We start from the raw sequence: 18,014 nt of genomic DNA, 5'->3' as shown, positions 1-18,014 counted from the left end.
CTAGCAGCTGCTTAAATTGCTTTAAATAATATTTTGACTAATTCTTTGAAATCTTATATATTATTCATTTTGCATGCGCTTTTAGTTTTTTTCAATTTGATTGAATAGCTTTAATTTATATTTTCAAATACTTAGATACGATTGAAATTGTTCTTTTTAGCTACTTGTAGATTTAACATTATATTAAAATTGTTTTGATTGCAGCTAAGCTTTATCTCAAATTCTTTAGACGCTTCATTATTAACCAATTTTAAATGTATCGTTTTATTTAAAGTTTTTTGTTCATCGTATTCTTAAATGACATTTCATTTAAACTGTTGTGATATCTACATCTTTTAAATGCTTATTTTCATTTAAAATTTTGTATGCGCTGTATGTTTAGCAGCTTTTCAAATTACCCTTTTTATTTCTATATTTGAAAATGAAATTTCAATTGCAATTTTTTCTACTTTGCATTCTTAAATGCTTTCATATTTACCATTTTATTTAAATTGTTTTAATATTGCTCGCAAACCTGGCATTTCTCTCTAATTGCATGTATTATTTCGCTTCATTTGGTTTGGGCTTCATTTTCATTACTTCCACTCAATTTGGCAGCGCAAGAAACATTTCTATCTTATTTTGCATAACAATCCGACATCTATACTGCCATTAAGGGCAGCTCAGCTGCAGCTGTTGTCTCCAATCCTCACACCTTGGACAGAGCAAACAACATGCTGCAGTTGCATATACAATTTCAGTTGCCGTCTAGGCATATAAACAACAACAACAACATGAGAGGCTGTAGAAGTAACAACAACTAATGTCAACCAATTCATTTCATTGAGTGCAATGCGTTGGCTGGACAACGCCGCTCGCTCCATAGAGCAAAGACTCGTGTCTGTCTGTCTGTCTGTGTGTCTGCGAAGTCTCTGTGGCATTTAAGGCGCATGTTCAACGCCTGCCTTAGCCCCAGGGTCAAGTTCAGCAGCCAACGAGAGATGCTGCAGCTGCTTGTGTCTGAGGCTGAGTCTCCGAGTCTGAGCTTGAGTCTGAGTCTCGTCGAGCCTCGAGTCTGGGAGTCACAGCAGACACTGTGGCAAGAAGAAGCTGGCGAGGTTTGCATATCGCATATCTAAATGAGGTGATGATGCTGCAACATGCGAGTATCAGTCGGAGATACAACAAACAGCAAGAGAGAAACAGAAACACATATATAAATATATATATAGTACATATGTATGTGTATACTACATTGCAATGGCAATGGCTTAAATATAAAGAGCAAGGCTCAAATGTCCACTCGAGTGGGCAGCATGAACATGAAGTGTTTGCCCAGCAACAACAACAACAACAACAACAAGGATGCGAGAGCTTGCTGCCAGTGCCAATTATGAAAACTGATATGCCTTGTGCAAAACCCGTTGATGTGCGCGCTTCAAAGCGCTGACCAGCTTCACAACACACAGAGAGACACGCCGAGAGAGATAAGGAAGTGCTGCTGCTGCTACTCCATCCATTCATTTATCCATCCATCCATCCATCCGTCTGTCCATCCGTCTGTCTGTCCGTCTGTCTCTTCGACTGGCGCTTAAGCACATTGTGGTTGCAGTTTTGATTGCATACGGATATTGGACACTCACACGTGGCACTCGGAAATTAATTAAGCAGGCAATGGCAATGACTTGACTCTGCCTCTGCGTTGCATGCAACTAACTGGAGCACACACACACACACACACTCACAGAGAGTCAGTCACTCCGGCTAATGAAAATGTAAGTCTCCACAACACAGCCAACACACATTGAGGCTTATTTGCAAGTAATTAGATTGAAACAGAATCTCAATCTCAGACGATGATGCATCATCATCACTTGTGGATTAGTTGAACTCGAAACATGCAATTTTCGGAAGCAGGGGAGGGAGGAGGTAATTAAGAACCACACACAAAAACATATGTATACAACAGATGTATACACAATATAGAGTTTATATATATTTTGCAGCTGCTTGCTGCGCATAAAGAAATGCCGAAATGTCGCCGTGCCGCAAAATTTATGACCCAAAAGAGTCAGCGTAATGGGGGATGCAATGCGGTGGCTTGCCACAATGTCAATGCAACAAGCAAGTTGTAAACTGCAAAACTGCAAAAGTGCAAAAACTGCAGGTACAAGTCAAGAGAGAGAGAAAGAGAATTGCAATTGCAACTGCAACACAAAACTGCGACAGCAATTTATGCACAGAAATATTGTTGGAAATTGTTTGACTTTAACAACTAAATTTGCCGTTGTCGTTGAAGCAAAGCTGTTTGTGTGGGTGTAAGTGTGAGTGTGTGAGTGTGAATGTTGTGGAGGTGGCAGAAAGCGCTCCAAATTGGTTTTTACTCTCTGCCAAAGTGATAAACTGTTCAGCTGCTGCTTTGGCTGCTGCCGAGTCGGATGATTTGTGTGCTTCTAATGGCCACAGGTATTTAGTGGCAAGGTGTGGTTGCAACTGTTTTGTCGGAGAAGTCTCTCTCTCTCTCTCTAGCTCTTTCTCTCGGGGCATGATTAGCTGAAGCTACGCTATTGTTATTGGCTGGCTTTATGACTTGGTCTAGACCGCAGAGACCCAAGCATCATTAAGTGAAACGGGACAGAAAACGGGACAAGCACATTATGCAAATTTAGTTATGGCATGCCACGACCAACTCAATCACTCTCTCAGCAGCAGCATCTCCATCTCTTTCACCATCTCCATCTGCACTCAACATTTATATCAAATGTCATACGCCTTAAATTGCCAAATGAATCATAAGAAGCGACGAGGACCACCGTCAAACAGGAAATAAATACACAAATGCGATGGCTACACCTACCCTAAAAATGAAAAAAAAAAGATAGAGAGAGAGACGCTCTACGCCTACGAATCCCAGAGGACAGACAGACTGACTGACTGGATAGATAGACGACAGAGCAATGTGTCTGCACATGCAAAAATCAACGTGGAAAGAGCACCCACACCATGCCACAGAGTGGCCAAATCTGGAGAATAGCGAAGCAAAAGCGGTTGACCAACATAAATGGCGCAAAGTTGAAATGCTGACAGGCGCACATTCGTTATGAGGCATGAGCTATGTATGTGGCATGGGGCACTTCGTATGGGGCATGGGGCATCGGGCCATGAGCTATGCATGTGGCAGGCTGTGTGGCTGTGTGTAGCATGAAGCATGAAGCATGCAGCAGTGAGTAAATCAAGTTGTAGGTAAGTGAGATTTATGCTTATGTCGTTTAGTGTAAGCCAACAACATCGTCGACTTTCAACTCTCCCGCTCTCCCCTACTCTCTTATTATTTCAACAGCAACTCCAACTACGACTTCAACTCCATCTTCGTCTCGTTGCGGTTGTCGTGCAGCGCATGCAAAATATGACAACATGACCTGGACGAATCAAAGCAGCAGCAACAGCAGCAGACCCCAAAAAAAGTAAACTAAACTAAAGTAAAGAGTTTTTCCCCTCCTAAAAAAGACAAAACAAAAAGGGAAAACAAAATTATGGCCAAATGCAACTCAATGCAGACAGCTTGAACTTTTTGACAGCCTGGGGACTCGGATCTCGTTTGCACCATTTTCCGTGTCTATTTGCATGGCAGTTGAATCAAGTTTGACTACTCTCACTATCTCTCTTACTCACACACTCTCTCCCTCTCTGTCTCACTATCACTATCTCTATCTCCTGCAGAGTATTAGCCTTTTGAAGCAGAGAAAGCCTCGCCTGACAGCTTTGCAAAATAGTTATCAAGCCATTTCCTATATATATTTTAATATGACTTTTATCTAAAATATCAAAAGCAGGCTTTACATTATTTTCATGTAATATTTTCTATAAAGTTAAGTCATCTTTAATCACTTTAAAATGGTTTGTTAGAAAGTGTCCCAAAAATACATATATTAAATTAAAGTTACCAGCTTTTGTATTTCTTTGCAAAATATTTATCTAATTTACGACCTTTATTACCTAGTTGTGTTTGCATATTTTAATGGAATATTTTCTAACCAAAAAAAAGTTTACAATATTCAGTAAATATTCAAAAAATATATTTAGGCAAAATATATTAATAATGCCTTAATGGCAAAATATATTCTTCATATTTTTTTTTAATAAAAAAGTTTAGAGCATTTCCTTAAACTAAACTTTGTCTTCAATACTTTTCTCATATGAAAATATTTCGACTTAAATATATTTTCATTCTTAGCTAAAGCCTTTTACACCTAGAAATCCATAATTTAAAGCTCAATTTTGTAGGTCGCCGTTAACCCGCTTAAAGAGCATCATCCTAGTCGATTAGCCTCAATGCCCTTTTTCTTTTGGGCAACTTCTTTCTAATCGCCGCTGCAGCTGCATGTTAATTACAGCAAACAAGCTGCATCCTAATTCCATTTCTCATTCCCTTCCTCTGTTGCTTTTGCTGCTGCTTCTGCTGATGATGATGATGATGCACTTGTGCAATGTTTGATCTATGGACGTCGTTCACTTGGCTGATGATGATGATGATGATGTTGCTCTCTCTTTCTCTATCTGTGTTCTAATTAGCTGGATTGCTGGGATGGCTATGGCTATGGCTAAAATGGTAAACGGGGCTAAAACTAGCACGGGCCACGGCGCATTTGTAAAGGCTTCAATGGTTGGCTAAATGTGTCAGCAGCAGCATTTGCCACGAGCCAATGCAAACAACTTTCACTGGTCGTTGATCTACAAAACAACAACATCAACAAAATAGAATAGCAAAGGAACAGAAAAAAACAGAGAGTATAGAGTCCAAGAATCCATTTAACTGTGGCAGAGCCTCAACTGCTGCTGCTGTTGCTGCTGTGGCAGAGTCAAGAGCATGCTGTTGCTGTTGATGCTGCCACCCACGCCCACAAATAATATAAAGTAAAGTGGGCTGGCATAGAAGAAGTTTTGTGAGGCAACAGCAGCAGAAACAGCAGCGGCGATGGGATGCCAATTAAAAGCGAAAACGTTGCAAAAATAGTTGATGACATTAATTGACATTTAGCAGCGACGGGGCATATCAATGTGCGCCTGGACAGCACAATCACCCCAAAGGCGAACGAAGGGGGCAAGGCAACGTTGCATGGAATGGAAATGAATGGGAGAGAAGAGGCAAGGCGAAACGAGTTGAGCTGTAATAGGCAGGACGACTGACTAGGCCCGCCTTTCACTGCCACTGCCAATCCACGCAATTGTACAATTGGCAAAATGTCACAAAATCCAAAGGCAGTTGTCAGAGGTTGTTGTTGTTGCTGGACGTGGGGACTCCCATCATTAGCGTGGCACAATTGTGAGATGTGTAATTGCTACAACAACAACTGGTATGAGACATGCAGACGACACATTGACAGCGAGTTATGTCAAGTCGAGCGCGATTTGTTTAGCTGCTGCCGCTGCTGTTGCCGCTGCCAATGAGAATGTTGCAACATAAATAAATGCTGAGCAACAAATTGAATGAGGGAAGAAGCTTGCAGGCAAAGAGTTCGACTCTCTCACTCTTTATTTTTTTATTTTACTCTTTGTAATTGGTTACACAAAACGCACAAGTTAACCTGGAAGCAGCAGCAACAGCAGCAAGGAGTCAACCAACTGCAACTCGAACTCAAGTCGCGAGTCGCGAGTGCGCGACAAGATTTATAAGCGGCTGTCAACGAGCTGCAAGTGGACGACGCTGCTGTGGCCATTTTTTGATTTATAAGCAAAATGTTGCAGCAGCCGCGAAAAATACGAGTGCAACGTCGGAGCTGCTGCAACGAGTATTTATGAAACATTTCAAGGCAGCGGCTACTTGTGTAGGCAGTTGACATAGCCAAGAAAGTGTGGTGGTGTTGCACAGTCCACAGTGCACAGTCCACAGTGCTGTTGTGTGTTGCAGCTGGGCAGTAAGTAGCCGCCGTGGCGGCAGTAATTGCGGCGGCATGTGAAATATAAGATAAACTCCAAGTAGGGCTCTCGGCGGCATCCACAATGCGACAGGCCGAGATGTCCGAGGAGCAGCCACCACAGCGCGGAAACTTGCAAGCCATGTGGCAAGTTGTTTAGAATCCCAACTAGTCGACAACGAGCCGACGACGAAGACAGAGTCGACACAGGCGACAGGCGACATTCGAAACGTTTTTCCCCGAGTTTTAGGAGACAGGCGAGACGACAGCATTTTGGTGCCACTTTTGCGGCATGCGAAATAACTTCGCACAATTGAGCATGCCGCAAAGGCTCTAAAAGAGTGGCAAGCAACAAAAAGAGAGAGAGAGAGAGAGAGAGAGGGGAAGTCACACACCAAACTTGGACATTCTATTAAATTAATCGTCAATTATCAACGCGGCACAGGGAATAGCAGCTATAAATTCTAGCCTCTGTTTGAATTACTGCCTTGTTTGCTTTGCCAATGTATTGGCTAGAGGACTGCCGCCTAACGGCAAAATCAATTTAACTGCATGTCTAATTAAGCCACAATTGCCGAAACTACACCGAACAAACCGAGTACTTCCAATTTGTCTACCTCTGTACTCCACTCTCTCTTTGTGTTGATTTTGTTTCGAATGATGGCCGGAAAAACTTTGCATGCAATTTGCACGAACGCCTCCTTCAGTTGCCAATGTGTTTAATTAAATAGCAAGCGTAATTAAATTGCAATTAAATTAATTAAAAAGCACGCAGCTCACCACCAACTTCTCCTCCTCCACCCCACGACTCGATGATGATGATGATGAGGGTTGCTGCTTGTCGATATGCCTTTTGCCCAAAAAACTTTAGCGTTTAGTTTAGGGTCCCGCAAGTAAAACAAAAACCTGACTGCCACACACAAAGGCACATGGAGCGTAGAAGCGCGATAGCTAGCGAATGTGCCACACAGCTATTGCTATCGCTTTTGCCTTTGCCACTTTTCCCCATTTCCCTTTTTGTTCTCTCTCGCTGCTGCTGCTGGTTCTTTGTCTACAATTAGACTTTAATTTTTTATGAGCAATGAATGGTTTCGCAGTTTTACATTTTTGGTGTTAAATGCTTGATTAAGTTTCATGGCCCTGGCTGCTTTTCCCTCTCATTCCTTCCTTCCATTCTTCCTTGCTATGCAAATTTTCCCATTGGCCAGCTGGTTAAATTGGCTTTCATGTCGTTCATGGGGGCGTGTATAATGCTTATGTTTTAATTTATGCAATAATAATGGGCAAATCCAGCTACGAAATGCTGGCTAATTATATTACACTGTTCTATGTGAATACATATAAGGTAATTATAAATTACAATAGCCAGTTGCTAAAGGAGTTTTCCTCAAGTTTTTGTTCAAACTTTCAATTACATAAATCAGTGGAAGAAACTTGGGTTTTGGCCTAATAAAGCAAGGGAATAAACTTTGCAGGGAAGAGGAAAAGAAACTGTTAATCAATGAATCTAGTTTCTTTTATTTTTAAACAAACATTTAATAAGTATTTATTTAAACTATGTTTAACCACTCATTATTTATATATTTATGTTGCAAGTGTGCCAATATTATATATATAATAATTAGTTTAAGAAACGTGACCGTATTTAGTGGTAAATATTCTTCACTTTATTGTATGGTTACATATGTTCTTAAATCACATAATTTACGAATTTTCCTAAATCTGAATTTACCAAACAATATCCAATAAATTTACTCTCCTTTGCTTTGCTAAGTAAGATTGTAAATATTACTTATAATAAGTTAATTTGACTAGTTTCTTATATTTTTCATTTATTTTTAACAACTCACTCTTTATTTATTTATGTATTTTCTTCTAACTAAATTTAAAATTAATCTTTAATAAATTTGTTCTCTTTGGCTTTGCTAATTAAGATTGCAAATGTTAATTATAAAAAGTAAATTTCACTGGCTTCATTCGTTATTCAATCACGAACATATTTGTAATGCCTTTGCTCTGGGTAAAAGGTTATTGGCTAATTTATGGTCATGAATAATAAAGCCACGCTGCACGTAGGCAAAATGAACAAATTGAATTGCGGCAATTACTTGCCACGATACGCAGAAAATGGCCAAAAGGCAGTCGGGCACAAAAGACCAAAAGGAAGAAACGAAACGCAACGCAACAGAAAACAGTGCACATAACATACAACAAAAAGTCAAGTTCATAAAAATGAAATCATGCCACAGCTCAGGCAGAAGATCAAAGAGGACAAATCAATAAAGCCAAGCGCTGAAATAACTTAAAGTCAGCCAAGAACAACAACATCAACGTGAAACTCAAACTCAAATCAAAAGCAAAGCACAGACACAAGACCAGTTGAGTTGGAGTTGAGTTCAGAGTGTGGTTCAACAACGACGTCTAGGCAAGCATCGCTGCTTCGTCGACCCCAAAAACAACTTGACCTGGTCAAGGCTACAGGCACCTAAAATAAAATTATACAACAAACGGCATAGAACACAGGGAAAAACAGAGAGAGATGGAAAGGAAAACTAAAGCAAAACTGTCTTTTGATCTATGGCAAAAGTCAGCGACGATGCCGCTGACCAAACACGATGATGATAATAATAATGATGATGATGATGAGCAGGAGACAGAGTCAGAGCGCTGCGGCTGATGATGATAGGTCTGAGGTCTGTGACTTGGATTGGGACTCGGACTCGGGACTGAGGCAACCTCAATATGGAGCACAGACCCGGGAATGGTCGAGAGTAAATTGGCATAAGAAATCAGAAATCACAGAAGGTTGCTGTCCACGTCGTATACTCCGAGATAAATGGACATACAGCCCGGACAGAGACAGAGAGAAAGACAGAGAGAGATACACACATACATGCAGAGAGACCATTGCAATATTAAGTAAATATACAAAACGTTGTCGGCGCGGCGCACAAAACTAATGATGTCGATGCTGCTGCTGCTGCTGCCGCTGCTCGAAAAGTAGCAGCAGAAGTAGAGGGAGGTAGGGAGGAGGAGTATCTGAGTGCTGCTGCTGGACGACGACGACGAGGCTGATAATGATGCGGCAGCAAAAGTTTAGGACGTTGTCTGCTGTCTGTTGCCTTGGCACTGGCTGTGGCAACTGGCAAACGGGCAACTGGCAACTGGCACTGGCGATATACACACGCCAGGTAATAAATTTCATTTCTCAGCTGATATGGGCAATTAAGGAACAATTTTGCAGCTGAATGAGTAATAAATAAAAATTGTATGCCAGCGATACGCAGATACAAAACTGCAAGAAGTCGTCAGGCAGCCAGATAGTTTTCGGATAAAAATACACAAAACGAACCAACGAACGAACGAACGAACGACAGCGAAAAAGACAGTCTGGACAGACGATGAGGCAAGTGAATGAATGAGAATGGGCAGCACAACTTGCAACCTCCAACTCACAACTTGCAACAGCAACGATGAAACCTTAAGACTCATCAACAAAACTGAGAAACTGAGAGGAGAGCTAGTAGATGTGTGCTTGCCCTTTTGATGAAAACAACTCAATGACGTGATTTGTGTGGCAAGCAACGCCGCCAACGAAGCTGATATTGGGTCAGCTTATAGCATATGTTGTACGTTTCTGTGGCAGCTTCCTTCCTTCTTCTTCGAGTTCTTCTTGTTGAACTTGGACACATACATGCGATATTTGTATATATAAATCACATCTTGCTGAGATTGACGTGCAAAATTCCTTGAGCGAAGAAGCTTGAGGTTATAATTTCAGTTTGTGAAATGCTTTTGCATAATAAATCATGATGAGCTTAAGTTTTACGTTTTTTTTTTCGGGGTCTGCTGATTCATTCTGGGCATTACTTTAATTACACCGACAAAACTTAAATCCACGAAGGGAGAAAAAGGTATTTTTTAAATGCTGGTCAAAAACGAAAAACGAAACAAAAAAAAAAAAAAACGACGAGTATAAAACTGTTCCAAGAACACAATTGCGTTGCAATGCAATGCGTCGGTGCCTCTTTGGTATATATATATAGTATACATAATGGCACATGATATGTCGCCTACCTGCAAACAGAGCGCAAAGAGTTCCCAAAAACGAGTCGCCAGACAGCCGGCCAAGCCAGACCAGGAACTGGACGAGTCGAGTCGAGTGTCCATGCAGCACACACAGAGAGGGAAGCGCAAACACAGACACAGAGACTGGGACTGGGACTGGGCACTGAGAGTGGAACAATGGAGCGAAGCAACATCATGACACTCGAGACGGCATCAAAGCCAAAAGCTGCATACAAAAGCCATTTGGGGGCAACATTGGCCAGGCAATGAGGCAACCACCGGAGCTGCTGCTGCTGCCGTTTAAATGTACTCCATTTTACTGTCAAGTGTAGACCAGGTTGACATTTGAAAACGGTGCCATGCACTGTGTACCCCCAACTCTCTTTCTCTCTCTCTATCTCTTTGGCTCTTGTCGGGGAATTTTAATTTAAGTATGTAAACTGACATTGAATAGTTTTCGAGCTTTGCTTTTGGGGGCTTTGAATTCAGCTTTTGTTGTGGGTGTCTAGCAAACTCAACGGAATTAAACTAAAACTCAACCGAGCAGCAGGTGAAGGGATTCAACTGAGCGCAGTTTAAAGTAATTTCAACTTTTTTTTGTGTCTTGCAATCGGATGCTGTTGCTGTTATAAAAATCCTAAAGTCTAAACAGAGTTTCTCACAGCGTTGTGTTGTTGGAGTTGACAGCCATACACACAGCGGGGAGCCAGACAACTAACTAATCAAGAGCAACCCTCAATGAATTTGGATTTCGTCGCACTTACCGGTGTTGAATATGGATGCGCTGTCAGACGCACTCCGTCCGTCTCCAGCTGCTCGGCTAGCACCAGTTCCAGTTCATGGCTGGGCGGCGTCTCACACAATATCTCCATGCTGCCCGACAACGAGTTCGGATCGTTTAGCATGAAGTAAACGGATGCAGCGCCCTTTTCACGCAACGAGCGAATGCTCTTTAGGAGCTTATGACGATGCGAGGGATTGTCGACGCCAATTGCATCGAGATCTGGATCACCGACTTGCTTGCATATCTCCAGATCGTCGTAGCCATTGTCGAGAAAGCTTTCCGCATATTGAGCGAGGCCAAGGGCGCGAAGCCATTCGCAAACAATATTGCTAACGGCCATTTTGAATGTGTGAATCCGTCTGTGAGTGTCTGTGTGTGTGTGTGTGTCAATTACTGTTACAAAATGGCGTCGCGTCACGTGCTAAATGCGTTCTCACAAGCTGTGTTGAAGCGTTTGCAATTTCCTTGCGTATTGTTTTAAATGCTTTGTCGTTAGTTTTCAATGTTATGCGCATTCACATTTATTTCCCTCCTGCTTCGAGGCAGCTCCTTTGCCCTTGCTTAACATGTTGTTCTGGCCACACTGCAAAAGAGAGAGAAATAGAAAAAAATAATAAGTAAAATATTAGTGATCGCCCGCATGAATCAGTTCAGACAAAATCAATAGTTGCTTGAGTTGAGATTCAAATCAAATTCTGAATTCTGGAAAATTAATTAAACCAATGGCAAGCAGTCGATGCGGTTGCCTTTTACACCCCATTTTCCCTCGCCCCTCGAACTACAGTCAGTCAATAATTCTCAGGCATTCTCTGAGAGAGCGTCTTATCAGCCATTCAGGCAGCAAACTGAGGCACACCACAGCGTATAATGCGTGTGTATGCCCCACACATGCAAGCATATATCACTTTATCATAGACACACTGACGTCTCCCATGTGGGCCGCGCCCCCCTCCCCACGCCTTTGCCGCTTCCTTTCGCTTTAGAGAATCTATGAGGCGTTAAACGCAAACTAAAAGCTTAGAGCAACCAATCAACAGCAGCAACAGCAACAGCAACAGCAGCAGCAGCAGCAACAACTGTGGACTGCAGTTTTCGGGGCGTGTGCCGTCGCTTATTGATAAATGATTGATTATCAGCGTGTGGGTGCGCTGCGGTTTCTTTGCTTTAGCCTTAGCACAAGAGTTTAGTGTTTGCTTTTAGTTTATCTTTAATGGATTATTTTAGCGGTTGGCAGCAGCAGAAATTCAGAGGCAGCACAACTCTAGGAATTACAAAAATCATTGCCATAATCCACAACGACTTGCCACACCTCCTCCTACTCCTCACTTCCTCTTCCCTTCTCAGGCTGTCAGCCGTAAGCAAGCCATCATATAAATTACTTAGACGTATGTATTTATGTGTCTCTCTCTTGCTGCCGTGTGACTAAGCTGTCCTGTTTTTTCTTCTTTTTTTTATTGTTTTTGCTTTTGTTGTGACTGCTGTTGCTGTTGTTGCTGTTCTTGCTTGGCAGCTGCTTTATTTCATTTTCATTTTCATTGGCATCGAGTAGATCAATCATGATAGGTCGACAGGCCATACAAATGGTTTAATGATACGCAATTATTCACCAATAAAACTGTCGGGCAAATGTCAAGGGTTTTTAGCTATTTAAACCAGAAACCAAGCAGAAGTAAGCACAGCTCATTATGGCGAACATTCTTTTAAAGAAAAAAAAAACTAACAAAATGATATGAGGAAACTAAAGAAAATGATGTGTGAAATAAAGCCAATAATCAACTGAACTAAATAAGATAAAATAAAATAAAACAATATCAAATAAAAAGACTTGGCATCTAACAATGAAGAATGTGTCATTTATTATACAATCTCAATAGTCACAAAATTGATCAAAATAAGAAAAAGAAATATGATAAAACTAAATTTTCCAAGCATTAAAGTTCCGTCATCACTTCAATTATGAAATTTCTAAACCGCTTTCATAATTATTGACTTGACAAGCAATTGACGCACATTGTCAAATGTATCTCATAATAAATCCCATAATAAAATCACAATTTATTGTATTTATACAATAAATGTTTAGCTTGAAATCATTTCAACTCGCATTGCATTCAATTTCCCATTGAAATTTCAAATCAAGGCAAAGTTTTCATATCACGCATTCTTCAGACCATTTAGATTTGTAATGCGGCACGTTTTGGAATGATCTTCAAATCTATTTAAATAAATAATCATTTTTCTGGGGCGCGCCTCTTGTGTAAAACTTAAATGCCACAAATAGTGGCCGCTGTCAGCGGCAAACACGAAGCGCAACCAGCAAGAATCTAAAACCCTTTCACTTCCGACCTATTACCTAGGAGTATTTTTCTCAATTTTTGGGTCAAAGTTTGTCAGTTGTTGTGGTTGGTGTTCGAGAAAAGATTCAACGGCATCGGCAACGCCAACGCGAAGGGAGCAAAACACAGCAGGGGCAGCAATTTAATGCAACATCATCGACTTCGACCACAAAACAGGCAACAACAATAAATTGTTGACTTGTTGCCATTGTTGTTGTTGTTATTGTTGTTGTCGCTGTTTCGTTGCAGTTGTTGCCTTCATTCACAATGAATTCGATTTCAATTCGTGGGCGTCGTTGGCACGCATTAAACAAATTTATTTTTTTCATTGCTGTTGCTGTTGTTGTTTTGTGTGGCAAGTTTAATTTGTTTATGGCGCGTCCATTTGTTTTAAACGCTGAGCAATTGGAAAAGATTAACACAAGAGCTGAGCTCGGAGTCGTCGATCGTGTTGACTTTTGGCCTAAACGCAAAACAATTGTGAGAGAGCCCTGGACAAGCGCGACAGCAAATCGAATTGAGCGTCAATAAAGCTGGCAAAGTAAATTCATTTTATCGCTGGTGCTGTTGTTGCTGTTGCAGTAATGATTATTGCAACACGCGGCGTCGCCAAACAGCTGTCAGCTGGCACCTTTCGTATCGGCTTTATCTGCCATCTGCAGCGTACACGCGGCGTATGCGCAATTGCCGTTTAATTAAAATTGTTTGCACAGCATCGCCATCGACATTTTTTTTGCTATTATTTAATTTTTTTTTCGTCTGCCTTGCCTCGCAGGTGCGCAACAAGAAGAAAACATTTTCACACGCTACTCGCGCCTAATTAATATGCATAACTCAGACTCAAACAACAAACGCACTTGAGCATTTAATTATTGTCATTAGCTGAACAAACACAGAAAGCGTTTTCTTGTTTTTATTTCGGCTCAAAGGAAGCGGCCAACTGGGGCAGCAATAAAAATTAAATAAGCAAATCAAATTAAACAGCGCTAAGGCAGAGGCAGAGGCAGAGCAGATGAAAAGGAAGAGCGGGCGAAGGCGTCTTCATTAATGATAGGAAGTAGGCTGAGACGATGTCCGCTTTGCTTTAGCCAATGGTCAGCAAGCAGCCGCAACAGCAGCAGCTAAAATAAGAAACGTAAAACACATTTGACAACGTGAAATTTTTGTTTCAGCCAACTGTTCGGGGACCGCATTAATACCAACGGCTAATTAACTTGTTGTCGAGCTCGTAAAATAGTTTGGTCGCTCATCAAGATAATAAAGGCCAAGTCTCTGTTTTTTTTCTTGCCTTTTTTTGCCTTTTTTCATTCTTTCTTTGGCGCTCTCTACGTTCTTGGGCCACTTTAAAAGCTGGCTAAAAACGCTGTCAGCTGGCAAGGCAAGCAGGTCACACACAGTCACTTTTGGTAATTAGATTTTCGAATTCAGATAGTGAACGACAACATTAAAATTTTACAACCTCCGACTAAACTTAAACTGATTGCACACATTCGTATTTGTAAACTGAAATTGAAAGCAATTTGAACGCTTATTCAATAAATTAATTACAGGTCGAAATGAAGCCAAGCCAAGAAATGAAATGACAAGACACTCTTCCAAATTTTTGGGGCGTGTTCGTGTCTCAAACAATTTGACAGCACATGAAAATGCTACAAGTACAGAAGTATATATATCTGACTATCTATCTGTCTGTCTTTCTGTCCATCTATCTGACTGCCTGACTGCCTTCTTTGTGTCAGTTCATTGAAGCATTTATCGGTTGAGTTCCCTTCGTTTGACTCTAATTAAAGTCACAATTGTATTTGGCTTTTATAATTGGCTGCCACGAATTATCTGCATGCATCTGAGGTCCAAGTTAAATTCCAGCCAAGTTAATTGCGATTTAAGTTCATTTCCACAATTTGGCCCAACAGCTCGAAAACATAAAATACGAAACACACAAACACACAACTCACATTGGATGAGTGTGAAATACTTATTTATGATTAAATTAGAAATTCTGTTGCATTTTGATTATTTCATTTGCTCAAGCAGAAATTCTTGCAACAACTATTCAATTATAATTTGGCATTAATTATAATTTCATTTTAATACTTTGAGAGTTTACATTTTAATCGCCATTCGAAATCTAATTATAAAAAAAATGAAGATTGCAATTTGAATTTATTAAAAATGCTTTATTTAACACCGTTTTTTTTGCATTCAATTAAAAATAGGAAAAATTAAATATGCTTTATCAAATATCATGAAAAAAATGTGCATTAATTTCGATAAAGCTGCTTAACAGCAAAAAAAAGAAGGCAATTATATGAAGGCTTCAGAAATTGTTAATAATAAATTTTTGTTTTTCTCTAAAAGCAAATTCAGTGTAACTATTAAATATTGATTTTATTTACAAGCACACACAAAAGGTCAAATTGGTAACAAAGAGTTGAAGAAATTAATTAATTTAATGCTTGAATTGGAACCAATTACAGTCACGTCTCCGCTCACGTTGTTTGTAGTTAATCCATAACCAGGTGTATAGACCATGTAAGCAACAGTTTTTTGGGTGTGTGCTGAAAAGTGTTGCAATTTCGAACGCCTTCCCAGAGTCGCCACAAAAGTTTCACGCTGCGCAACGACGACGACGACGACGACGATGACGACAACGACCTTTTGCCATTTTGCATTTCCAGCTAACAAACTCTCACACTCATATGATTATTGGCAATGCCTGGGGGGCTGTGCACAAAAGTCAAGTTTTCGAAAATTTATAAATTTATATCATTTGTTTTTAAGAGACAGCAAGACGCGAGATAGCGCGAAAGAGAGAGAGGAAGAGAGCAGCGGGTGGTCGACAAAGCGCAGGTGGCTTCATTGCCTTCTTTGTAGTTGTTTTTTTGGTTTTTTGTTTTAAGTTTTTGTTTTTGGCTTTGGCTTTAAGCGTGTTTTCTGCTTAATGTTTAATGCCTGATAATTTATATTTTTGTTTTGTTTTGTTCGTTTTTCTACAATTTGTTATGCAAACAAACGGGGCCACAGTTTACTTAACAGTCGCTTATAAATCATCATCATCATCATCATCGTTGTCGGGAGGCAACTGCGGATTGGACACAGAACCAAACCAAACCGAACCCATCGATATTATCGCCATTGTTTAAACAATGAAATATGTGCGATATGCCCTCATAATATTTATTTGGCCAGCCTACAACTACACACATCGTTATCATCACCATCATCATCATCATCATTATTATGGTTCTTCATCAAGCAAATGTGGGCATTGATTTTCAACAGATTTCCGACTCGAGTCGAGTCTCAAGTCTTTGCCTTGACTTTTTTTTGGGGTCTTTTCATCATTTTTATTGATTTGTTGTTCTCCCCAAATTTCTTATTTGAGACTCATTACGAAGCTCTGCGTGCCCGCCACGTTGCCCGTTGCCCGCTGACTGGCTGGATGGCAGTTGGATGATGTTGGGAGTGAAATGCAATAAATTCACATTAAGCCGCTCACATAAAACGCCTGATTGCACACAGAGCGCGTTGTAAAGCTCTCGCTCTGGGAGCGCGCTGAAGCCAACATCCTGTTGACAGTCGGACCAGGCGGGCGTTGGCTGCATCAGTGGCAGCTACAGCTATAGCAGTGGCAGCAACCGACAGCAGCAGCAGCAGCAGCAGCAGCTATCAATATTAAAAGCGCTTATTTGACAGAAATATGACAAATGCCTGACAGCAAAGCTGAAAATAAGCGGAGCGCACACAGGTTGTGTTTGCTTCTTTGCTCTGCCCCGCCTTGCAGTTGTCCTCGCCCTCGTTCGTCGTCCTGTGGAGTTGTGCAAAGTGCCAAGTCATTAGTAACAGGCGAGAGCAAATGTCAGAAATGCTTTTTGGATTAGTCAATTCAAATTGCGTGTGAGTATTGAACTGTTGCCAGTTGCAAGTGTCAAATGATTTCGTTGCCTCCGTTGCTGCTGCTGTCGCCTTTGGCTGTATTAACTTGGCCCTCAATGCTCATACAACATTGCCACATGCTGTGCAAGGCATTCAATTCGCGGTGTCGCAAAACGTTGCCACATTTTGCTGCTGCCGCTGCTGCCGTTGACAACGGCACACACGACACGTGCAACACTCACGCAATTTCAAGCCAACTCTCCCTCTCTTCCGGGTGTGTGTGTGTGTGCTCAATGAAATAAGTAAGCATTGAAAATGCGTTCAACTGTCAAAGTGCTGCACCACCGACATTCGAATATGTGTCTGCGTGGGGGTAACTTTACCTTTATGGTGGCATGCAACGAAGCGTGCCGCGGTTACAATCCAATCACAGCCAAAATGGGCATACCCAAATTGTCGGATAGCTTATCAACTTCCCATTCTACCTCCCTTCCCCTCTTTACCGCTTTGCCATTCTAAAGCGCAGCTTTCTGGCTTTTTCAATTGGAAATTGAATTGTGCCCCGCGCTAATCAAAGGCGAGTGCATTGCATACACAGTTCCGTGGCAGGCAAAATGAACTTTTACAAAAGACAGGAGATGGCAGCAGACACACAGACATACACAATTCCAGCTAATGGAATGCCTTTGAAACCGCATCTCTAGTGGCATGTGTAATTATGTGCTCTAGTCCAAGTTTAACATTCCACCCAAAAAATTAATCAAAATCGCAAAAGTTTTAAGCTGAAATTCCTGAGCAATTGCCAACTTTTAACATCTTTTAATTATTTTATTATTGGTGGAATTTTAAGAATTCTTTTAACTTCTCTATATGCTTTGATCTTTTTATTATGATTTGTGTAATTTTAAAAGGTTGTATTTTCCATGCACGACTGAACATGAAATAAATCTTGGCTTTGTGTACTCATTATATTGTTTTCCCAGTTACCTTTCACATTAAAGCCAAGGCAACTTTATGCTTAGCATAGTCGCACAGCTGCTCTCAAGTCGTGCAATT

General features: G+C 40.9%; 1 protein-coding gene across 8 annotated transcripts in view; it reads right to left on the bottom strand.

The window, feature by feature from the left end:
- The window catches only part of LOC132787025 (sterile alpha motif domain-containing protein 5), a 168,139-nt gene that overhangs the window by 113,996 nt on the left and 36,129 nt on the right, over nt 1-18,014 (bottom strand). For all 8 annotated transcript variants that reach the window (XM_060793865.1, XM_060793867.1, XM_060793866.1 and 5 more), the window contains exon 2: nt 10,727-11,329. In XM_060793865.1, the coding sequence (XP_060649848.1) occupies nt 10,727-11,086 (360 nt within the window). In that variant the 5' untranslated portion in view covers nt 11,087-11,329. The remainder of the gene's footprint in view (nt 1-10,726; nt 11,330-18,014) is intronic.

This window comes from Drosophila nasuta, chromosome 2R (assembly GCF_023558535.2).
Source record: "Drosophila nasuta strain 15112-1781.00 chromosome 2R, ASM2355853v1, whole genome shotgun sequence".
Classification (NCBI taxonomy): Eukaryota; Metazoa; Arthropoda; class Insecta; order Diptera; family Drosophilidae; genus Drosophila; species Drosophila nasuta.
Note: the sequence above shows the minus strand (reverse complement) of the source record. Positions and strands in the feature narration are given on the sequence as shown.